Source organism: Syngnathus floridae, chromosome 1 (genome assembly GCF_059516105.1).
Source record: "Syngnathus floridae isolate MCC-2025c chromosome 1, RoL_Sflo_1.0, whole genome shotgun sequence".
Taxonomy (NCBI): domain Eukaryota; kingdom Metazoa; phylum Chordata; class Actinopteri; order Syngnathiformes; family Syngnathidae; genus Syngnathus; species Syngnathus floridae.
Window position 1 is genome coordinate 13086358 of NC_142413.1, and position 25319 is coordinate 13111676.

At 40.6% G+C, this 25319-nt stretch overlaps 2 protein-coding genes and 1 long non-coding RNA gene across 13 annotated transcripts in view; 1 reads left to right on the forward strand and 2 right to left on the reverse strand.

Moving 5' to 3' along the window:
• Nucleotides 1-1120, reverse strand: part of LOC148404171 (uncharacterized) — a 35917-nt gene extending 34797 nt beyond the window's left edge. For 4 of the 8 annotated variants that reach the window (XR_015858581.1, XR_015858574.1, XR_015858579.1 and 1 more), the window contains exon 1: nt 211-306. The gene's annotated coding sequence lies outside the window, so the exon portion shown is untranslated. Of the gene's footprint in view, nt 1-210; nt 322-781; nt 937-1022 lie in introns of those variants that run through there. The other 4 variants (XR_015858583.1, XM_088375949.1, XR_015858582.1 and 1 more) reach the window with 2 other exon arrangements.
• On the forward strand, nt 292-23534 carry LOC148404172 (uncharacterized). 4 transcript variants are annotated; one of them, XM_088375914.1, is made up of 5 exons: nt 292-679; nt 11219-11273; nt 11364-11504; nt 11598-11628; nt 22617-23534. In XM_088375914.1, exons 3-5 carry the CDS (start codon nt 11474-11476, stop codon nt 22906-22908), a joined length of 354 nt encoding a protein of 117 aa, XP_088232040.1. In that variant the 5' UTR covers nt 292-679; nt 11219-11273; nt 11364-11473; the 3' UTR covers nt 22909-23534. The 4 variants fall into 4 exon arrangements, 2 of the variants coding, with proteins under 2 accessions (XP_088232040.1, XP_088232032.1); XR_015858569.1 differs by lacking the exon at nt 11219-11273 and having other exon boundaries at nt 11598-11643; XM_088375906.1 differs by lacking the exon at nt 11219-11273.
• Nucleotides 1295-2211, reverse strand: LOC148404173 (uncharacterized). The gene is made up of 3 exons (XR_015856195.1): nt 2191-2211; nt 2025-2091; nt 1295-1451 (listed from the first exon to the last, which is right to left on the reverse strand). It is a non-coding gene; the product is annotated as an uncharacterized LOC148404173 (long non-coding RNA).
• Nucleotides 23535-25319: the final 1785 nt, after the last annotated feature.

Here is a 25319-nt window from a genome sequence, read left to right on the forward strand (position 1 = left end):
TTTACAAAAAAAATTCTCCATGTTGTGCTGCTCATTGGGAAAAGAAAGTGAGTAGCCAGAGGGAGTAGTCAAACACAATACTAGTTGTTTTTAACTGGATCAGTTCAGACCAACAGCATGACAAACTTGGTAGTAGAGGTTCACACTGCATAATTCACTTATCCAATTATTCAAACATCATACTTGTTGGAGCCAATTTAGTTTCCTTACCTTAAATTCGTATTTTTGTTTAAGATTCGCTGGCCTTGGCCCATGGACTTTTATTTGACAAAGCCTTTGGTCACCTGATCAGTCACCTGATCAGGGAAATAGGCTGCTCCCACTTGGTAGTCAGTCTCAGTTAGACAAAGAAGGAAGATAGTGACATAGTTTTTTACCACTAAAAGGCCGCTTCAAGCTACTTCAAGTCTGCTCCAAGCTTGTAATTTTTGGAACTTGAAACTTGGAATTTAGAAAACAAACTTTAGTTTACTTCTTGGAACCCTTTATGTTGAAACCTTAGTTGAATTACAAACAATTTGGATTTGTACCTGTGTGCCACCTGTTGGCCTACCCGCCTTCCCCCCTCCCCCCTTTCCTTGTTGGCCTATGACCTTTGCCTGCCTGCCATTGCCTCTCTCCCTCGGCCTGCATGCCTGCTTACCTCAATTTTGGACATTCTACCTCCACCTTCAAAAGGGTATGAGCAACAGCTGTACACAGTGTTTTAAGATAAGCGTGTGACAAAAACTATACAACATCTAACCTTTGAAATTTAAACTGAACTGAAACTGACACTCACAATACTGAAGTCGAGCGTCCGGGTCAGCCCACCGCCCCAGGGACCTCCAGAGATGCTAAGCGTCCGATTGGCAGGATAAGGTCTTTATCCAATAACCGTCCAATTTCAGCCAACACACTCGAAGCTAAGAGGTGAATGAGAATATGCCGTGTAACCTGTGACAGGAAAAGATCACTTGCGCATATGTTGTAATTGAAATGTACACTCAGCAGTAAATATTTCACCATTGCGGATATTTCACCATTAAGAATTAGAAGCCAGTGAGGAGTGGCTGTGGTCACCGGAATGGGTATGGGCAGCATAGGTTTGAATGTATGGAAGTTTGCTGAGGAGATAAAAGGGTGTGCCATTTAGGATGCTGTGAGAGTAGTCAATGCGGGATGTGATAAAGGCATGGATAAAGGTTTCAGCTGCAGATGAAGAGAGAGAAGGGTGAAGGCAGGCGATATTCTTAAAGTGATAGAAAGCTGTTTTCGTCACTTACTACTTTAATGTGTTGGCAGAAGGTGAGATTGTCGCCTGTGATGACTCCAAGGTACTAGCAGTGGGGTGAGGGTTAGAGTTGACAAAGGAGAGATGAAGGTCTAGGGTCAGTGAGGCGAAGGAGGGATTTGACCTGTTACGATTGCCCAAAGTCAGCTGGGAAAGTCTTCAGCACACCCACAACCCTCTAGAGGAAAAACAGATAATGGATGGATGGTGTAGCAATAATTGCAGTGAATATTGCACACAATTATCTAACGCCTTTTTGAACTCACAGTGCTTCCTGGATTGGGGGCCTGAGGACCCATCCTGGGTATGCACATTTCAACCCCCAATCAGCAGAAGACAGGCAATGTACGGAATTCAACCACTAAAAAAACTGACCAACTGCATGTGTATGCGATTTTGAGAAGAACCTTGAGATTGCATTTTGGTGTTTCATTTTGTGATCCACATTGGATTATGTTCTGCATGTGAGTTCCATGGATTAATCTATTGGAATATAAATCACATTGTTGGATTGCTTGAATATTGATTAGAGTTCAAAGCTAGATTTGTTAAACAAAAAGCATTGTGGACCACACCCCCGTGTCTCCAGAACCCGTGATGGGCTTGCCTCGACGAATGAGCTTCAGAATCTGTTCAAGGCTCAAACCGGGCCGGACAATGCAAAAGCCAGGTGTGCAACTGCTAGAGAGCTCCACCTGACCGAGTGCTGTGCAAAACCATTTATTTATTTTTTTCCATTTTTTATTTTTACCTTTTTCCTTGCTGTTGAATCCTTCCTTTGCGACCTGGTTAACTGCAGAGACACTTCAGAACCGCTTCTAGCTCATTCATACAAGAGCACAATCAGTGAGTGCAATATATATTAGGGTACAAATTTTAGTGCCTAGATTTGGGGGACAGGAGTTAAGTCGGTTCACCTTTTCGCATGTTAACACCCACTCATGCCGAGATTGTGTATTATGAGTTGATTTTATTCTTGATCTTGTGTATCCAATGATATTCTCACCATATGACAATATATTTAAATATCCAGCTTTTCAAAAGCATGGTATTAGCTTCTTCCAGCGGCATAAGATACAAAAGTATGTTCATAAACAAGGATAGCAGTTTGTGAATGTGCTTTATTCATTTAATAACTCGTACAGGGCACATATTTCCATCTCCGCTCATTTTTGAGCGATGAAATTTGCATATTTGGAAACACACTTTGCACTCTTTGGCAGACACATGTATTTGCATATTTATTAACTTTCTGCACGTTCTGCATGTTGAACTTACCCATAATTAATTCAGTCGTAATTGGGATTTTGTTAGCATTTTGTGTTAATATCGATTGTATTTAATATTAAGTCGCTTCTTCACTTTAAAAGAGATGTAGAACCTTTGGCACAAAATAGAGACGCCAAAATAATGTGTGATAGACTGATGATTATTTTCCTGGCTTGTGTCTTTTGATCCTTCTTGTTTTGATATTCAATTCAAAGAATACTGTTGTACAACTCATATGATAGTGCTTTCATTTGGAATATTACACTGGTACACAGAGGACATGATCCTATTAAGTATTTAGAGTAGCATAACATTCTATTCAAACAGTACAGTGTGAAAAACGTCTGCTGTATTTGGATTTTAGGGGTGAAATTCGATTGTGTGTGTGTTTGCGCGTGTGCGTTTGTCTGTGTGTGTGTGTGTGTGTGTGTATATGTGTGTGTGTGTGTGTGTAAGCATTCTCATTTTATATTTAATTAAATGCACCTTCAGTCCGCCTGGTGTGTGAACATACGCGTCCCCAAAGTGACCTGCATAGTATTTGTGGAAGTGAATGGGGTCCACCGAGCAGGCGCCACAGGGCTTATCTTTTTATTATCTAATATCCACAGAGGAGCAATTCGGGAAGAGGTGGAAATACAGTATTTTGGGGGAATGAGGCAAGGCTTTTCAATGGGATTTCATGTAGACATCACTTAAGATGATGCCACGCCGTTGCATAAGAAATGAACCGTCTTCGTTGCTGAATTAGTGCTATCACCACAAATGTCCACTTTATGCTTCACGTTTCAAGCAGGAATGAATTTATGTCAAATATAAAGTCAATACTGTTCCTCAAAACAACTTTGCAAATTCACAGACAATCAAAACAGTCACTCTCCCTCCCAAGCAGTCTGCCTGCCCACCTGCGGTTGCAGGAGCGGCGACCGGGACCTGTTCAAGCAGACCAGAAACACACTGAACCGAGATGTCAGGAAAGCCAGGAGTTGTTACGGGGAGAGCCTGGAGAGACACCTTTCTGCCAATCCTGATCCCTCAACAGTGTGGAAAGGTCTGCAGAGCATCACGGGCTTCAAGAAACGAACCCCCCGTCCTGTGGAGAGCCCAAGGCTTGCTAACCAGCTAAACAGGTTCTACTGCAGGTTTGATCGGTCCTCGCACACAACGGGACCTCCTGCAGCACAATCTACATACTCACCTCCCCCCACAACTGCTCTGTCCACACCTCCATCACCGTTGTCACCGACTCTCTCTCTCTTGCAGAGGCCGCGCCCGCACTCCAGATCCGCGAGGAGGAAGTGCGCCAGATGTTCCGGAGACAAAAGATCAGGAAGGGACCGGGCCCCGACGGCGTGTCACCTTCCTGCTTGAAAGTCTGCACTACATCCTGCACCACCTGGACACCCCAGGAACGTACGCCAGGATCCTGTTTGTGGACTTCAGCTCGGCGTTCAACACCATCGCTCCTGACATCCTCCAACAGAAGCTCATCCAGCTCACGGTGCCTGCCTCCACCTGTCAGTGGATCACCAGCTTCCTGACCAACAGGAGACAGCGTGTGAGGCTGGGGAGCATCACATCTGACACCCGGACCACCAATACTGGAGCCCCTCAGGGGTGCGTCCTCTCCCCACTGCTCTTCACTCTCTACACCAACGATTTCTCCTCAGGTGACTCTCCTGTGAAGCTCCTGAAGTATGCAGACGACACCACTCTCATCGGACTGATCCAGGACGGTGATTGTTAGAGTTGTGCTCACTCTAACTTATTTTGCAAGAACCACACGGGAGACAAACAAGTCCTTTTAGGCACCTGCAGGTGGAGAGTTCACCTGTTGAAGGAATGAAGTCTGCCTCTCCCTCCAGCAAGGGCATATTTATTAAGAAAAACAGAGTGGGGGTAAGAGTAGGCTGAATAGGAAGCCCTTGTCCTCTAGTCAAAACATATCAGGGGGTGTTTTACGACGTTGTGTAGGATGGGACAAGCTAGGTTATTTATTACCGGTTACATTCCAACATAATCATACGATAAGGATCGTCTGAAAAACCCTGACAGTGATGAGACTGCGTACAGACAGGAGGTCGAGCAGATGGTCCACTGGTGCAGCCACAACCACCTGGAGCTGAACCCGCTCAAGACCGTGGAGATGACAGTGGACTTCAGGCGAGACCCTTCACCACTTTCACCCCTCACTATCCGCAGTAATACTATTCTCTCCACAGACACCTTCAAGTTCCTGGGAACCACAATCTCTCGGGACCTGAAATGGACCGGCCACATAGACTCTGTCCGGAAGAAGGCCCAGCAGAGGCTGTACTTCCTGAGACAGCTCAAGAAGTTCAACCTGCCGCGGGAGCTGCTGAAGACCTTCTACACTGCCATCATCCAGTCTATCCTCTGCACCTCCATCACTGTCTGGTTTGGATCGGCCTCCAAACAAGACAAGTACAGACGGCAACGGACAATCAGGACTGCAGAAAAGATCATTGGAATCAACCTCCCATCTATCCAAGACTTGTACCTGTCCAGGACCAGGAAACGTGCAAGTAACATCTCTACAGACCCTTCTCACCCAGGTTGCAGTCTGTTTGAACTACTCCCCTCCGGACGGCGTTATAGAGCTCTGTACGCCAAAACCAGCAGACACAGAGACAGCTTCTTCCCCCAGGCTGTTGCTCTGATGAACTCACACCACTCTTAGAGTCTCAGAGTCATTACTGTGCAATAACATCCTGCTCTCCACACCTTTTTTGAATTGTCTACACTGTTTGTACTGTGTCCTCTCTGCATCCATTGCAGCCTGGTCATCCTAGAAGAGGGACCCTCCCATCTGTGGTCTCTTCTCAAGGTTTCTCATTTCCCCTAGCTGGAGTTTTGAGTTTTTCCTTGCCCTCTTGGGAGTTTAAGATCAGGGGATGTTTGAGAATATTTGCCATTTTTCACATGTCCTGAGTGTTGTTGTTAGTCACCTAAATGTTGGACTGTGATTTACCGAAGTCAAATTCCTTGTTTGGCACGCTCAAACATGGCGAATAAAAACTCTTGAATCTTGAATACCAAACAATCCCATACGTATTCGATCCAGGACCCCAAATGAAAGTGGCTCAGGTCAGATTTAAAAAAAAAATTGAATGGAGCCATTCAGACTGTCTTAGGAAAAATCCGATCCAGGTCGCATATGGGCAAAACAAAAAATCCGAATTGCGCTGCAGTGTGAATGTAACTGCGTGAAGGTTCTAATGGGATCATGGCAATGGTGTACGATTGTATGTTTACCCATGGATAAAGATCATAGCGGTTTAAATCTGCACCCAATCAACCACACTATCTTACTCCTGCTGGGTTTTTTTTCCCACCAAACAGCTATGATTTAGCGCACTTCTCCTGATGGGGTTCTGCTCCATCCTCTGGCTGAGGTCTGACCCTCTTGTCAAGGTGCTTGCTCTATCACTCACAATGTTTTATTCATGGCACCTACAGGTAAATTGTCACATCACAGCCAAAACAATTGTCTTTGCCCATTGCAGACAGACATAGATCATCAGTGTTTGATACCCCATAATTGGCAATAGTCATTATAGGAATAAGAATATTGAGGAATTAGTATTTTTGTAATGAAATAGCTGGTAGGTATTTAGATTCCCTCCCACTGAATTAAATCACTTTGTTGGATCATTCCCTTTCTGCTGTCCAGGTTTATCTAATGGTTTTTGCAGAAAACAAGGGAACAAGGACAGGACACATTTTTTACAACAATTTCTTTCCGACCATTGAATGAGAGACACATACCTGTCGCATCTCCAAAAGGGAAGCTTCAAGGCAGTAAGTCAATTTGAGCCAGAGCCCCTCTTGATCACAAAATGTCTTTTCTCTCATGAAAAATGCAAGAATTGTCCCTCACGATCAATAAAACGGGTTCTACAGTGATCACAGTCTGTAAAACACCTGTGAGGCGACAGCCAATTGCGGAATGACTGAAATTGATAACATGTCGACGTTCAGTCGTCACAGAGTGCTCTGACTCTTCTCTTTGATAGTTCACAATGAATCAGTGTCAGTCTTTGATCAGAATGTGGTGCCCCTTCCAGGGACTGAAAAAAAGAGACAGGAAGCAGAACAGAAAGTGTCACGTATTTACCCCTGCATTTCAATTCCTCTAATGACTATTCACCTCCAGTCGCTTTACAACAGCTTGGAGGAGGCCAAGAGCTGGGCTAAAGCCTTTATTATCAGAGATCTGAGTGAACATTATTGCTTTTACTGCATGAAGCAAACGCTTCAAGCAATTATAATCATTATCATTATCCGCTGAGAGACATGCTCGACGCAAATTGGCTCTACATCAGTAATTATGAGATGCACCCTTTCTCAAAGGCAGATGCGGGACGTTTTTGTGGAGCTTCTAAAATCTAATGATGGATGATCTTGTGCAGAATTTCAATGGACTCTCTTCTACAGGTCCCACATTTGTGCCATCAGTACTCACAAAGTCTAATTACATTTGAAAGGAATGGTAGTAGCTCAATTCGATTTTGTGTTATACTGCCAAATAACAGTGTGATGGTGGAGTTAGGTTGGACTCTATATTAGAATAATCTTCATTACAACATGTTGGAACATGTTTTGTAATGCTAATTTGTGCATGCATACAAATTTATGGAATAAAACTGCTATAAATAATGTGAGCTTGTGTGCTTCATCACCAATGGAAGGTCCATATAGTACAAATGTGCACCATCAGAATATTTTTATAATTGTTATTGATGGGTGAAATTATTATACGGTATATTATGGCTTCAAAACAAAAACCCTAACCCTATTTTGCTTGGAGTGTGCTTGGATTAAAAATGGGCACAAATTAATTTCCGTGCCGACGCAATGTGTCATGTTGCGGCCATGTTGCATCTCTCTGAGCATTCCGGCGCATGGAGTTGTAGCACCCCCAAAGCGCCTTAAAATTTGGTGACAGAAAGTAGACACGCTTGCCGTAAAAGCAGGTGCATCGTCATTTTCGAGCAGGGGCAATGATGTTTGTAAATTTGGTTGATGCGCTACACCTCACTTGGTAATCCCGCCACGCCTCAGGCATACCTGCAAATTTGGTTTAAAAAAAAAAGAAAAAAAAGGTAGACTACATTTTAGACTCTGAAAAAGCAGGCCTAACTCTTGCCGCAGGTCAATTAAACAAATTATAATTATTACCATACGCCTCGTGTTCCTGTCCTGCTCGTCCATTTCCCCCCCGGTCTTGTGTGGAGGCTCACGGTCAGATTCTGTGGACTTCTGTTTCCTGTCTGCTGTCCGTGAGTCTCTGTCCCACTTGTGTCTTTGTTCGGCCCCTCCCTTCCCTTTAATAAACCCTGGTCCGAGCTGCATTTGGTCACCCTGCTCCACTCATTCATGACAAATACAGGATGCCACTTAAAGTAGTTGGGGCTTGAGAAGGTTTGATTCCACAAACGCCTGTTATGATTCTATCAGTGCAAAGTCCAGCAAAATACCAAAAGAAAGAAAACGGCACCCGTGCGCACAGTTAAATTTAAGTTCCCCGTGTCAGTAGCTGAGTTAAACCAAAGTAACGGAACATGAGCAATGGCCTTCTGAATGCAGAACAACCAGTCAATCCATTATCCAGGTGAGAGTTTATGCACACAGTAAAATACACATTAATATACCACACATTAATTTGAGGTTTTATCGCTTCCCAACCTTCCCGCTGGGATGCTGCTGAGGGAAAAAGGGGGTTTGGAGCAGCAGGACCAAACAAATGTCTGCACTAAAAAAAGGAATATGGGAACCAAACACCAGATGCTGTCACAGCAACATTGATGTGTTTACTTCTTACACTTTCTCCAAAGCCTTACAACTTTTTGATTGTTTTGTGCTTGATAGAGTTTTGGCATCCACACGCATTCGTTGATTCGTTGCAATTTGCTTGACACGGCAACAACATAAAAAAAATAAAATAAAAAAAGATGAAGATGCTATTCTTGATATGCTTTGAACATGTTTGCTCTGAGAAAATGCCAATAGCACTGTCGGGTTGTTGTTTTGATGTATCTCGTGCTTTTAACACAAGCCAGACCATCACGTCTTTTCTCTGAACTCAAAGTCATACGAGTGTTACATTGCCTTGAACATCAGATGTCAGTCAACTAGCTAAACCACTAAGTTGCAAAATCCTCTGCGTATTCTCTTCTGTTTGACATGCTGCAGCCCTTTCAGTTTGAAAGTTAACTACCGTAATTTCCGGACTATATGTCGTGGTTTTTTTCATAGTTTGGGTGTTAGGGCGACTTATACTCAGGAGCGACTTATATATGTTTTTTTTCACAAATGTTTACTTGATCATTAACACATCACTTGCAAGTATAGCTGACCACTTCCCATGTTATTTTTAGTATAGGTGATCACTTCACATGCTTTTATATCTTTATCTTGAACATATTCAAAACATAAAATATAGAGAAAACATCAAATAAAGCAATTAACACTTTAAAGCGCCATATCCAAGTCCACTGTCTGCTGTATGCACACTTGCTCCATTTTTGCTCCTCTTATATTTATTATTATTATTCATTATTATTTGTTTATTTATCATTTATTCAACACTCTTATTTATTCATTGTTTGTGCCTTCTTGGTTTTTTTTGTGTTGCTTGTATGCATATGTGTACTATCTCACCGAGGGATAGTGGGAACGTAATTTCAATCTCTTTGTGTGTCTTAGTATATATAAAAAAAAATGACGATAAAGCAGACTTTGACTTTGATAAAACCACCAAAAGAATATATATTTTCAGACGAAACTGGATGAGGGCGCTCTAAATTTCACCGTTGGCCGTGACTCATCAACTGGGAAGGGCTTAAGAAAAATGGCACCAAAAAGAAACTCATATTTTGCAGGTTACAAACTTTAAGTTGTAAAATATGTAGCTGAAAACAGTAATCGAGCAGCAGAAAGAAAGTTTGGACAACCATGATGTACCAAGGGATTACTATTTCAAGTGACGTCAGTGGCACGGCGCGGCGCGGCAGTTGTTTCCATAAAGGATAAACGTACAGTTGAAAATTTTTATTCAGTACCCACGTAAGGACTACCGGCAACATTAGCGGCTTTGTTTCTAAGTGACAGGGAGGACAAAGAGTTTGAAGGAATTAAGGATTTGGAGTGACATAGAAGGTTTGAAAAACTATTATGGCTTTTACGCATGCCCGCTCCTACTCTACTGAGTCGGGGGCCGGCGCTCGGCCCAGTGGCTGTCCGCAGACAGTGCATGGGGCTCGGACATGGCCATTCCGCACGCCCGGTCCTATGCCATGGAGCTCTCGTGTCTGGAAGTCCACGCCGCCACACGCTTGGAAGTTTGTTTTGTTAAATAAAGAGGCGTTTACAAAACCCACGTCTTTCCTTGTACTTTGTTAACGCTACAATATAGTCATATACTAGATCTGTAGAATAAAGACGAGGCTGACGTCAGGGTGCACGCGCGGCGTTGTTGACAATGGACGAGGAATTTGATCGATGGATTTAATGATTTAAAGTGCACGGATGGTTTGATAATATTATTGCTTATATTAAAGTTATTTGAAATATAGTTTATCTATCGTTATATGGGCCTGTGGAATATTTTGAAGTGCAAGCACCCTCAGCCGCGCGCACCCATTGTTGACAAAGAACGATCGATGGATTTAATGAATTGGAGTGACACCGATGGTTTTATAAACGTGTTATTTATGTAATAGTTTTCTTTAATAACTCTATGTTACGTCAGGCCCATTCTGAGCTCTTCGTTTGTGTTTGTCACGTTAGCATACCTATCGTTTAGCCTGTTGCTATCGTATCGAACGATCGATGGATTTAATGAATTGGAGTGACACCAATGGTTTTATAAACATGTTATTTATGTAATAGTTGTCCTTAATCACTCTATATGTTACGTCAGGCCCGTTCTCAGCTCTTCGTTTGTGTTTGTCACGTTAGCATACCTATCGTTGTTGCTATCGTTTAGCCTGTTGTTGCTCGTACATGACTGTTTTTGGTGTGGGATTTTGTCAAATAAATTGCTCCCCAAAATGCGACTTATATTCCGGTGCGACTTATATATGGGTTTTTTTTTTCACTTTTTGGGGCATTTTATGGCTGGTGCGACTTATAGTCCGAAAATTACGGTAATTTGATATTTGTTAAAGTGTGGGCCAAACAGTTAGCACGCAATTTTGATCTGAGATTTAATTTATGTAGTCTGCAATACTTCCTGCACTCCCCTACACACTTAAAACTGCTGAGTTAAAACTTGGACCAACCCAGGACGTTTGGGTTGGTTTTCAAAAACATAACCCAATTTGTTGAGTTGTTTGTGCAACCAAATGGGTTGTTTTGAAAAAAACAATTTGACCCAACACCCTGGGTCGATCCAATTTTTAACCCAAATTGGGTTGTTTTCAACCTTTTAAGGATAAGGGAATTTTAAGGAAATGATGTTTGTATGATTTTTAATCTAAATGTGTATTTTATTCTTCTGTATTTACGATTCTGAAAATGATGTGCAAATTCCCAAGCTTAGAAGTTGTGATAATGTAAAGTAAGTAAGAGAGTAAAAATAATTAGACAAAAAATAAAATTGCCCACTATATTTTTTATTTTTGTATTTGTATTTTTTTTATGTCTGCTTAGGTAAGGTATGAGTCACACGTGGATGCACACACAATCGGGGGTGCAAGGCTTCTAGGTGAAATGCAGCGATTTATTTTACCTTTGTCTGGAAAACCAGGGGTTATCAATACTCTCTTGTATTCTCTTCCATCCATCCATTCTCAAGGCCGCTTATCCTGTTCAGTGTCGTGAGGGGTGCCTATGGCAGCCAGTGGCAGGGCACATATAGAGACGATCAACCAATCGCACGAACATGCACACCTTCACTGAGTGAAAATGGATCTCACGCTGCCCGCACGCAAGTCAGGTGAGTGTACCCCTACACGTTTAAAGCCACAATATCCACATTAACTTTCTTTAATTCGTATTTTCTAATACAGTATTTCCTCATTTTTCACAGGTGATACATCCCAGGCGGCCCCTTACAATAGGTGAATTTCCGCAAGGTAGAGGTTGACTTTTTGTAAAAATATATATATAGTATATATTGGGGGGATTATGTCTATTACGTTTTTCCAAAACCCCGCCACCACCTTGTCATGCACACACATGCACACAATGTTCCCGTCATTCAAAATATTTGTCACACTTAACAAGTTTAACATAAAATACTAAATGAAGAATACATACAGAGCTGGAGGCTGTGAAAGGACCTTGCTCTGCGCCTCCGGTAGAGGACGAGTATGCCGTTGGCTAACAACTATGTTATATTTTTTTGTTTGATCCTTTTATTCGCTTTGCTAGAATCCCATGGGGCATTTCAACCTAAATTACAATCCTGGTGGATTAATACAATATTAAACCCTTGTTTTGTTGTGCAAAACAAATGGCCCCACCATGGTTCCTTCTCCTGTTGCTGGTTTTTGTTCTTCTGTGTTGTTATGGTAGCTTCATTTCACTTCAAACCAGAACATCAACAAAGACTTCAAACGTGCGTTAATCCACTCGCATTGAGTAAAGAGGCAGGATTGCAACTGAGGTACAGTAATCTGTTTTAAGACAAACTTGTATCTCCCGATGTTTCATTGTCCTTGCTCTGTGATCGGTGGCTACGCAATTCTTTACCAACTTATAAGGCTCGACTGGCTCATCGAGGATGGTGTGAACATAACCACCTGCTCCTAAAGGCCTCAAAGACCAAAACAATAGTGACTGATATCCATGGAAAACATTCCCCATACAGGCTGGTTAATATTCACACCTTTGAGACAGTGGAATCATTTAAATAACTTCACCAAAACAATCACCTAGACTGGAGAGACAACACAAAGAAGACCAAAGTCACCTACTGGTTAAGGAGGCCAAGGTCTTTCGACATAAGCAGGGGCTTGCTCAGGACCGTTTATGACACTCTGGTGACCTCTGCGATGTTTTATGACATCGTGTGCTGCAGAGGAGGCATCGCAGACAGAGATAGGAAGAGACTTAACTGCCAACAGGAATCTGTCGAGGAGGAAGCAGAAAGAAAGAAAAGAATATTGGCCAAGGTGACATCCATCATGGACAACACTCTCCACCTCCAGCATTACACTGTAGGGTCCCCGAGCAGCTCGTTCAGCGCCACTCTTTTACACCATAGGTGCAGGAAGGAGTTCTAATATAGGTCGTAAGAATAACTATACAGCACATACGCAAACACTTTCAACAAAATACATTTTGTCATAAATATCCATTTCCCCCCTGTCACTTTGTTGACCTTTTACTAAACTTATTTGAATGTGTTTTACCAACAAGGATCAGTTAAATTTGGTAAAAATTGCACTTTATTATCAAATCAATAAACAAGAATGCAACAATATTTTAGCAACAGTGGATATGATTTATGGCTTGCAGTTAACAGTAAACATCAAAACGTGTAAACAATATTGCAAGAATAGCGCAAATGTACTGTACACTTTATATTTATAGCTTCAAGCTTGTTTTTCACTGGCTTCATCATCTGAAGATCCTGCACCCACCCCTTGGTGACATGAGAGGCTAAGGATTTATCATTTTTAAACCAATCCAAAGCGGCACACTTGAGTTACTTTGCACACACATAGGAGGCAGCAGGTCCTGGTCACTGCACCACTTTGTATTTGAAATTCCGTAGGGATCTAAATCATTTAGAATGTGTATTTTCCAAGGTATTGATCTCTAGCTTTGCGGTCTAGCTTGTCTTTACAGATAATCCCCCGAATTTCATGCATTTTAACATTTGGAAGATGATGTTGTGATGACACGGTGCATGAGCTCAATATGACCACATCATCAGGTCATCTCATTTATGCATGCAATGCTTTTCCAGGGAAAACAGAGTGCTTTTTCATATACTGGAATGGCTTGTTACTGATAGTGAAGCCACACAGGTTCATACATACTTAACTCTGAATAAAACAGCTGTTCACTCTTCATTTTTTATTTAGTGTACCATTTCTACCACTACTTTAACTGTCATAGGAACATTGTTGTCCATACTAAATTTTGGACTGCAATTTTCAACACATTATTTGTCATTACTATTTCTATACTATTCAGTTTTCAACACTTCTTATCATTATTATTTATCATTCCTATTTCTTTGGTGTGACAGCTGTCGATCCTAATTTCCATATTTTCCATGTGGTCTTAAAGCTGAGAACCTTCAATTCATACTCACTGCTTCTAATTCTAAGCTTGGAAAGCAGAAAATACAACTCAGCTGATTTGGCAGTCCAAGTGGAGGTCTCAAGTGGAGGTGGGTGTGAGTTCCATAATGCGATGCTCCACACAAGTATTCTATATGCCTTTGAAGGGCAAATATGGGAGAAGTACTCCAGCCTATGCAAAAGGCCACAAGACAAATTAGACAGCAAACACATCACCGCACAGAGGTCGATGAGACAAAAGTTGAGGAATAAAGATGGATGTGAGCTTGGAGGAGAGAAGAACGGGACTTAGTTGGTTGTATGTCGGCATGGGAGAGAAAGTGTGAATGTATGGGATATTGGATGTCCTGACCAGGCCAGTGGAGGGCACGAGGATGGATTGGCCACTACGGACCGACGAAGAAAGCCAAAACAAGAGAGGGAAAGATGGGATGATGGAGGTGTTGAGGAAAACAGGGCAGTAAGGAGAATATCAATGCCCAGACAGCGACGCGTATGGATTTCTCTTCAGGCTCTTCAGCAGAGAACTTTACAGCTGCGCAGGAGTGGATCGAATTAGAAGGGAGAAAAAGAGGGCCTGCCGATCCTCCTCTGAGAAATCAACACATATGCATGGAAAGCTTCTTTGGTGCTTTAACTTGTTTTCCCTTCTCAGTTTTTAAAACCAATACAATAAAATATAACTTTTGTGTATTTCACAACAGCTGGAGCTGTACATATGACAATGTGACAACCACAAAGACAGTAAAATGTAAATTAACCCACCTAGTTAAACAATAACAATACACTCAATCGAGAGCCATATAATAAAAACCGGCCTTCAAACAAATTTAAATAGAATTTCAATAAAAATCACTCTTTACTTTTCATGCCCCTATATTTACATGTTGATAATATAAAAGAAACATTAGGTGGTGAGAAAATTAAGAAACATTGTGCACATTTACTATTACAAACAAGCAGAAAAGTAGGATCATGTGTAAGATGATTTAAAAGAAAAAGAAACTTGAATAAATATAGTATTATTACAAAGTGCAACTTTGTTACCATTTGCATAATTCCAATTATTCCACGTTGACACATTTCCTTCCTGATGTGATTTGTGCTGACTCTTAATACCATCAGCACAAACAAAAGAATCTCACGTCAGCCCAAGTCTTACGATTTATGTGTGTAATATTTCTGACAAAATAAACAAATCAGAAAGATGTAAAAAAGATTGAACAGTAAAGAAAGGAATAGTAGAGTAGGCTTAGCTCAAGGGCTTGTCAATCAAATTAGCCTCAGCCTTTCTAAAGGACATTGCAGACATTATTGATGGGCTAATTATATTGATCTATTGATGATTGATGCCCACAGATATCAGTACAGTAGTTTGACTCTTTGGTGCACTGCTGCAGTTTCTACAAACAGGCAGCATCCAGTTGGATGGGCTTGCTAAAAAAAAAAACCTGTCACTAAAACCTTTGTTCTGTACAAGGTGGCTTGTTTTTCTAATTAAAGTTTTTGGGGCTTGTTGGGATAACCGGTTCAGATACTGGATGGATTATTATTTCACCAATTGGTAGCTTTTTTTTTCCACAAAGAGATAATGCATGCATTTTATAATTTTTGTCTTTGATTCCCTGAACATACGTTGTATTTGAAAAAAGAAACTGGTTTCCCTTAACGTTAATATTTCTTGTGGAGTGCTGATTTTGAAAAACACGTTTATTTAAATGTCAGCAATTTAGTGCGAGAGCATGGCACACTTACTTCAGGCTCGGCAGATAGTGGTTCTGTAGGTCTGGGAAATGGGGCACTGTTTGCGGTATCACCAGTGCCTTTCCCAGTTCCTCGAGGAAGAGGCATCTTCTCTGGAACTTCTCCCTGTTCAATAGGTACAATATTAACTAACAACTGGATAAATGTATTCTTTAATAATTGAACAAATGAATGAAAGAAAAACTGAAATGTGGCTCGCGTGAACAGACACATTATTACTTTTAATGCGGAGCCAATTATATCCGACTATGTTTATAAAATGGTTGAGGATCTCAACAAGTCAAGTGGTAAAATGTAAATGATCTTTCCAGCTCAACTGGAGCACTTTAAGTGATCGGATCTTTTGTAAGGTTTGCTGTGATCAAGAACTCTTTTGCAACAGAAAGGAAAGGAGTAAAGTGATGTCCTGCGATTCCCAACAGAATGATCGCCTGTGAAGAAGATAATGAGTAAATCAATGAGACTGGTTGTAAGACTCAGGCGAAGTCATGCCTGCTCGGTTGGGGGTAAGCTATGTCTTACTATCAGGCCTCCAGCATCATCTGAACTGAAATGTCTTCCATGCTTTAAAGTGTTTTAAACTGCATGGAGTTTTTCAGCTTGTGTCGCCGTGTGCATCCAAATGTGTATGTTTCGAGGCACTCAGATGAAAAGAATGGCTACGGGTGAATGCTTCACGTGCCATATTCATATAGCATGGCCCTATTAGTGACAGGCATAAAAAGTGCGTTTATATTTTACTATGCTGTGCTTTATGGGTGAGTCATATTTACACTCCTTTACCTAAGTCTTCAGTGCAGCTACATTGTACCAAGAGTCGTTTTTATTTATATTTAAGTTTGCTTTGATTTATTTCAATAAATGATTGTTTCTATTGAATGGTCGATAGGCTGGGATAGGGGCAAGATTCTCCACGGCCACAAATACGCAGGAAACCCCAACAAATCAAATCGTTTGTACAGTGCAATAATTGACACTTTTATTTTATTTCACTTTTATTTTATTGTATAGTTATCCAGTGAATAAGAAACTTTTTGAAAAAACACTAAACGCACACTTACATTTTCCGCTATAGCAAACATGCTGTGTTTTCAAAGGCAGTGAATGTCGCATTCACATCAGAGTTTCTGTGCGTGCGTTCAAGGTTGCAAATCTTTGCGAAAAGTTTGCCAACCGCTTACATAGTTTTTCATTGTCCAAGGAAGTTTAGGAAAGAGAAGTACAGGCGAACATCTACTGAAGGTCTAGTAACCGTTCGGCGAATATTTGCGACCTTGAACGGAACCGTACAAGAACTCAATGTTTGATGGCCTCGGAAACACTCGCAATTGTTTTCCGCTCAGTGTTTTAGGGGATTTAACCATCTAAGGTTGCTTAAAGTTAAACCAAAATAATCAATAGGTTTCCGTCAGGGTACAGCAATGAATCTTTATAGTTTTATTGCAGACATAGCACGGACACCGTCTTGCTTTCTTCCTCTGCTCGCTCTTGCCTTTAGACTATGTTGCCTTCAGGCTTTGCCTTTATCACAGTTCTTCACTTGTCTGATGTGCTCAGGAGAATTTTTCATTTTGCATGTCAAATATACCACTGAGACCAGTTGTACTGTTTTCATCTGCTGTAGTTGTTTGTGTGTGTGCGCGTGTGCGTGCGCGTGTGCATGTGTGTGCGTGAGTGAGTAATTAATCAAAATGGCTGTTTGTGTGATACCTCCCATCAGTTGATGAGGTGATGAATGTTTTACTCAATTGTTCTGACAAGCATTTTTTGGGAGGGCTAAATATTTTTGGTGGACATACGTTTGTTTATTACAGTTGAAATCTAAGAGGTCCTTGACTTACCCCAGATAAATCGCATTATGTTCCAGTTAACAATAACTCGAACATTAGGTTGTCTCAAATGACTGGATGTGACATTAAATTAATTTGAACATGTCAGTCCTCAAGTACAAAATCCAAGTAATACCTCATTTGAATCTAGTCGGCTAATTTCTCAAGAAGTTAATAGGTATGTTTGACACTTTAATTATGCAACTGCCAGAAAGTCAGAAGAAAACAAAAATGACTTCATATACAGAAATCAAAATGTAAATTAGAGGGATGTAATGTCTGTCTGAAAAGTGCTAATTCTAAAATCAACAACAATTTTAGGTGTCAGAGCCTTCATTTGCAAAATCAAGAACATTCTATATGATAATTTTATACTCTTTTTTTTTTTTTTTAAATCCACCACAAAAAGACAAACATTCACACGTTATCACACATTTTTTTGTGCAGGCTCCACAAAACGTCTCAACAGCAGATCACTGAAATGGAAACCTACTTGCTGTTTGACAAGTTTGTGATTTGCTTGGATTCCAAATCAATTTTATCAAAGGAAGAACTAAATTGTAAATTGTCCAATCCAAGTCCAAAACCTTTAGAACTATATTTTCTGCAGTCTTTTGCATGATGTAATTTTTGATGGCTGTCCATCACACATGAGCACACGATCAGTGCTTGGAGGCGGATTCTTAACGATGGCTAACGTGACATCATCCGCGAGTGGAGATCTTGCAGTTCCGTACAAACATACTTTGCGCTTTGATTTCTAACTGGGCCCATCTATGAAATTGCCGGAATAAAGCTCCATCCATGTGCAGTTAGACTGTAGTCAAAAGGCAAAATTGACCTTGAAATTCAGAAGTGTACTACTTTTTGGTCATTTTCACCCAATACGTTCATTCCACTTTTGAACAATGGACTCAATAGCTAATACTAGATCACAGTTTTTGTCCTGATCCCTCATGTCATCTGGGTTCGCTACACAGGCAAAGCAGTGATTCTCTTTGTTAAGCTCCTAATCACCAGCAAACAAGGGGCCTATCGCATCAAAATTCATAGCACATAAAAAGCTGCAAATGATGAGAGACTTTTACTACTACATGGCAGAAACTTAAATTGACAGTGTGGGGTAAAATTCATTCCAGCAATATAATAATAACTTTATGCTGTTTGATCAATTTTTCTGTTTGATATTGCAGTCATAACAAATGAATTAAGTATGTGAAATGTATTTTATGATATTCTTTTTATTAAAGTAGTATACTTGGGACTGAACTTTGTATTGAGTCTTCAGAACATAGACGTGCCAATATTCTGCACGCTTTCACAGACAAGATTTTTCATCACACTCAATATTAAAAATATGCAGCAGAGACTGCCGTGCAAAAATTCTAATTCCAAGGTCAGTGTAAGTTTGACATGAGGCGTGGTGTAAATCTACGCACGGGGTGCTAGACTCAGTTTTGGTATTTTCACAGACCTCGGTCTTGTGGGTACGAACAGAGCCGACAATCGAAGTGGCAGTTCTCGTTCCCTTTAAGTGCCATACGAGAGAGACGCTCTGATAGTCCTTTTGTCTACATTCAGCCACCAAATTGTTGAGCACACATGGAAGGAAACGCTAAAGCACAGAGAGATGAACGAAAATCAAACAAAAATCAGGATACACCCGTTTTTACACTCAAAAGCGGCTGTGCTGTCTGTGAAAATACAGATAGAGCTTCATATTGACGAGGTGGTCTATGTATTTGAATGTTTTCACCTCCAACCCTGTTAATTCTTTTATACAGAGAAGATTGGATGAGAGGACATTGGTTTGGTTATATATTCAGGACGGTGCTTGGGTGTAATCCACATACACTTCAGCTCGGTCCCTCTTGTGTGCCCTGCCCTTAAGAAGGCAAACAATGGATATTCTTCAGTCTCCTTCAGCTCACCTCTTTCAACACATTACCTTTCATCATTTGCGCTTCAGTCAATCTCCTTCTCTCTCTCCTTCCCGATTTATATGTGAACTGTAATGTACAACAGAAAAATATCAATACAATAGCATGCACTTTGCAAAAAAAAGGGGAAAAAAATCCCCACATATAATAGATTTTATGCAAAAGAAATTGGATCACGTGTCGGTATCGAGGGATTCTTCATTAAGCCCAGTTGAACACTTAGTGGGTATAAACAAGGTGCTCTACACTTTTTATTCTGCAGCATAAACACTCAATACATGCTAAGCCTCATTCTCTTGGTACGCATAATGTTGCTCGGATCTCACTGAGCTCCCATGGACCCGCACACTGGGCCCTGTCCTCCTTACTCCTTCTGCCAATAGCTGTCAAGGAAAATCAATATTGTCAATTCACATGGCAAATGTTGGCTCTTGACTTTGCAAGGTGATGTCGTCTTGTCTCTGCAATGTTACTCTAAACTCAATTTGATTTTAATTTCTGTCAGTCATTGTCATAAATCAGACACTAGAGGGGTACAGTATGTGACGGCCAGAACCTTTTGCAAGATAGGAAAATGTGTGTGTGTGTTTCACGTGGTTTGAACAAGGATTCAATTCGATCTTGAAGGAAAAGCAGATAGTCTCAGAGGTCTTTGTGCAGAAATCTTCACTCTTTGGGTTAGGTTTAGCTTTAGGTTTTTCTTCCATGAGTACATCATGTGCATGTTGTACTTTTCCCTCTGTGCTCGTTATACCTACCCAAATTCTCTGCACAAAAACTCCTCTTTTTTGCTTCATACAACAACTGAGCTTGTGATGAGGGAAGGGGGGACATGCAAGGACAGTTTGTATCTTTTCATCTCGCAAAAAGATTTCTGTAAAACTTTTACAAGAAGGGTTTTGAGCTGACTCTCATTTGGAATATCTACCCAGAGACGTCACTTTCATATTCAGGTTTTATCTGAAGACCCGGCTATATTAAAGCATGTTGCTAAAAGGAATCCAAGCAAAAGGCAGAGGAAGAAAACAGGGCTCAGTACAGAGTTGGTAGATCTTTGTCTCACCAACAGATTGCTGCTATTCTAAAAACTGGTTTATTGTGTCTCAGAGGGGCACACACCCACATCTGTAGTACATACAAAAATCTGTGCACACTGACGCGTGTTCAATTCTGCATATGCAACCAAAGTGTAAATATGCCACACAATGTCGGCATCTACAGGAGCATGCTACCCCCTATGGTGGAATTTGTTCTGATGAGTTTTGAAGATTTTTTTAAAATTTAATAATGATCATTATCACACATTAGACCATTTTCTTAGTATGCATCAGATTCCACTCATGCATCCAAGTGAAGCCTATTAAATCTCATGATGAAAAGAAGTCAGCCATTTATTTCAGCAACACAACTTTTTCATGGTCAGGTAACTTCACAACATAATCAGAATATGTTGGTAAGTTTGAATTATCTCTCATTTGTGCCTGGTAAATAGGCACATGCTGCCTCCGCAATTGCCCGTGCACACAAATCTGACAATGAACTCCTCACATACAGTACATATTCTCATGTATTATTTATTTCTAATTTTCTATCATCAAGCAGAGGAAGTGTGAAGGCTAGTTAGAGCTGTCATTTCTGAGAGTTTCATGAATAGAGACGTACCATAGAAGACTCTCACAAAGTCTGAAATCTATCAAGGTTGCCGCTTCTCCAGGGAATGTGTCTCAGCCACTCTCACCATCTTGTTCTTGTTTGATCCAGGCTGAAGCCTAAATATCAGTGGTTTTGATGCAATAGGTGACTCATGAGGTGGGAGAGTGTGAATAAATTCTTCAATGCCATTTCAGTATCTTATCTTTGAAAAAGCACCGTCCACATTGCACACAGTGTCACATTTGACAACAGTTCGTCATGTTGTCATCTTTAAAAGTATTCTGAAAGTCAGTTCCTTTATTTTTGCTTTCCTATATGTTTAATTTTGACATTACAAGATAAATAAAATACGTGAGAGGAACAGTTAAGCTTTTTTTGTCTGAGTTTTTCCTCTGGATTTACTGCACCTCACCTTCTCAAATGCAACAATACAAAATATTGCATCTTTTATTTGAATTGTAACCCGAGATTAGCAGGTCTGGTTTGTTTCTTAGATTTGTCCAATTACATTCATTATGAAAAAAAAAAAGTACAGTACTTTGCGTGCATGCATGTGCGTGCGCATTTGTGTCCATGATATATCTTAAGCATCTATTTATTGTACCTTTTGATAGAAAGGAATAAAAGTCTTTATAACTTGAAAAGTATTCAGATGGGCTCTCGAAACCAAAAAAATCTCTTTATGCTGCAAATTAACATTTGTAAGCTTGCCCAGGCGGTCCTACAAAGTAATATCCTGTTCTTGCTTTTTAATTCATTCTTACCTCTCTCATTGGTGCATTATTGGATCCAATTTGACAGAATAGTTTGCTGAGGAAATAGAAAGCCATGAAAGCAGTGAATGTTTATGTATATCAAAATCAACAAAGGATGTTGAAGCGCATGAATGATAAGCCTCAGAGCTTCTCAGTGGATGTCTGCTTGTTTAAACTGAGGTCCAAACCTTCATTATCAAATTAAATCACTGCATTGCATACAGTATGGAATGACATTTGTTTTTATACTCGATTTCCTCTTGATGCTGCAACACCAAAAGCAATGAAGTAAAGGCTGAAGATTAATTCAAGCTATTACAATGAGACACTTAACTTTACAAAGGCATAGACTAGCGAGAGCTTGTTTAGGATTAGCTGATGTTTTCGAATGATCGTGCTTTCATAATATATGATGTTGAAAGAGTCAAATAGGAAGAAATGGACCAAGGACATTCTAATAGCTGCAATAAACAACCAGAAAAGGAAACTGTCTTGATCTGAAGATCAAGTACACAAAAGGAGCAATAGAGTGCCCTTCATCGTAATCAACAGTTTTTATTTATTTTAACAATATACTACTGTATTTTTTTATTGCGATACATAATAGAAGAATACCTTGTTGTATTTTTTACAGTGCACGCTAGTTTAGAGTTTAAATGTGTTATTTGATAACTCATTCTATCCCTTCATGACTAATTTGGGGTCTAGTTTGGCCCCCATCTGAGTTCTGACAATCATATCAACCACATTTGCAAAACTTCCTTCTTTCACCTCCATAATATCGCTAAACTTCGACCATTTCTCTCCAGTCCTGCTGCTAAGACACTTGTCCATGCCTTTGTCTCCTCCAGGTTGGACTACTGTAGCACACTCCTCATCAGGATCCCAGGCAGGAGCTTACCAAGGCCTCATTATGTCCAAAATAGTGCTGCCCGGGTCCTGATTAGAGTGCATAAACATGAGTACACCCGCCCCATCCTTCGCACTGTGCACCGGCTCCCTGTTCACTTCCACATCGAAGTCTTCCTTCACACCCATCACTGTCTGTACCGTGTAGCCCCCACCTGTACCTCGCTGAACTCCTCAACCCACACAAATCAGCCAGAACCCGGTCAGGTCAGTTGCATCTTCTGCGCCCACTAGGACTCATCTCAAGACCATGGGAGATGCCCTCGAGGCTTCTGCTCCCCATCTGTGCAATGCTCTTCCTGAACACCTCCACAGACGCTTTTGAAAAAGGATTCAAAAAATGTCTTTGGTGGTAAACTACATGTGGTGGTGGGAGACACAATGACACATGACTCTGACAGGGTGGGATTAAATCTTTGGTTACTGGATAACCTGCTCTACCCACAGCTATATTAGTGTTCCTCAAATGGTACTTAAATTGCGTACTTTCTTATGCTTCTACCTTAAGCCCATTATAAACGCATTCAGCAACCTGCCATACTATTCACCCTTTCCCTCGATAGATATTCCACAAAAGCGAAAAATGGCACAGTAAATCTGCAAGTTTCCCACTATTTGGATCATTTCTGCAATGAATTGTGGACAATATGCTTTGGCTGAAGGACTTTTGACGTGGATGCTGGCTCAGCCGAAATGTCATACAAGGCCGCAAAAGGGGTGTTGCGACAGAGCACTTAGAAGAACTGGAATACCCTTGGGAACACAGAATTGTAAAGCACAAAGGTGGAAGTGTGGGTATAGGGATTGGACATTAGTGTGCATTTCCTGGTGTGGTGTACCTGTTCTTCTCTGTCTTTGATAAATTGGGTGTCATGCTGACAGCATCTCTTTGTTCATCTTCTCGAATGGATATAAACTGTTCAAATCCAGGTGATGTCTGCCACCAGTGGTGATTGGTGTTATTCCAACTTCAAAGTCATCAGATGTGGTAGAGCAGGGGTGTCAAACTAATTTTTTTTCGCTGGCGGCATTGTAGTCATAGCTTCTTTCGGAGGGCCGTTATGACTGTCAACCCAAATAAATTCATGAGCACCTTATATTATATACAGTAAAAGCTACAAAACAAACCATAGAGTCTATGGTTTGTTTTGTAGCTTTTACTGCTATTCTACCAGGTAGAGGAAGCATTTTTCCAATGATCAATAGAAGAGACACTTGTCTTGTTGCTCATCCCTGCAATAGACATTATACAAAGACTTATGGGGATGATGACAAATGTTTTGTAATACTGATACACAGGAGGAAATACAAACATGAAAAACACAAACATGCCATATGCAGTTTGGCCATTACAGGCCAAGGATAAATCAACATTTAGTGTGCGCCAACACTGTGGAAATATTTATTCTGGAGAACAAACAATGTGTGCAACAAAGCTGCCATACTGGGAGACGCAAATCAGGCAGATTAACTGTTCCGGCAATGTCCTGTTCCCAGACATGTTCTTTTGGGGCAGATGGAGGCAATGAGACATGTAAAGCTCATTGTTATCACAGAATGATCATAATCACATCAGAATTCATCACATAAAATAAGAGTGAGAATCATTACATGAACTAAAGTTTTGGGATGTATTAGGGATTGGATTAGTCCCTTGTTTAACCCTCAGATATAATTTATTTTACCAAAGCATTTTGCACAATTCTATACGTATAATTAATTATTGTGGGAAACGTTAAGGCAAGGCATTTTCTTAATCTGCCATCATGACTGTGCCCCATTGCTGAAATCAAAGACATTCTTGGTAGGGTTTGGCATGGAAGAACATGCAATCAGAGTCCTGACCTCAACCACAACAATTATCTTTGGGATGAACGAGAACAACGATGAGCATCTTAAATGTTGAAGGGCGCCACAATTTTTCATCACTGCTAATGTGGGAGCCTCTTAGGATGGCGCACTTCCTAACCAGACAAAAACGCTATTTTAAATATGGACAAAGTGTGTGCAAAATATGTGTGTTAACAAAAAAAATTTACATTCAATGATGGCACAAAACTGCTGAACAAGAAACCAACATTAGATATAAGAACCTTTGTACATTAGTTTACAAAAAATCAACTCAATCCAAATTTGAATGTTATCGCAATACTACTTCTGTCCTGCATGTCATTCCAAATCCACAAAACAAATGATTGGGCTTCAGCACAAAATAACACATTTGTGTTCAGCTTGTGCACCAAATTACACACAGACACTTGAAAATTCTGGCCAAAGTCAGAGAAGAGCGCCAGCCATTATAGCTGCAAAATGACAATCATTATCTATTTTCAATTCCTAACGCTGTAATGGCAAAGTTTTCAAATATTCAAACATAGATTTGCATTCTGGAAAAGCGGACAAAGTCTGGAATGTGTAAAATGGATGCGCAGTCAATATTATAAGCCGATGTCTGGATGTGGAGAACTGATTGAGCCTGCAACTATTGTGCAGTATGGATCTCGTCCTTTATCAGAGGAAAGCAAAACACCACAATTCATTTATATTACAAAACCAGAATCAGAACAAGATGTAATTGGCTGGAATAATCAAGTGAGTCATTGGAATCAAAAAGTAGTTTGTAGTGCTTAATTATGCCAAAGTTC

Bases quoted from the DNA above. Each gene is read 5' to 3' on its own strand.
- LOC148404172 (XM_088375914.1), top strand. From the start codon at position 11,474: ATGGATCTCACGCTGCCCGCACGCAAGTCAG. The intron at 11,505-11,597 runs GTGAGTGTACCC...CATTTTTCACAG, and splicing joins GCTGCCCGCACGCAAGTCAG to GTGATACATCCCAGGCGGCC. The intron at 11,629-22,616 runs GTGAATTTCCGC...TGTCTCCTCCAG, and splicing joins CAGGCGGCCCCTTACAATAG to GTTGGACTACTGTAGCACAC.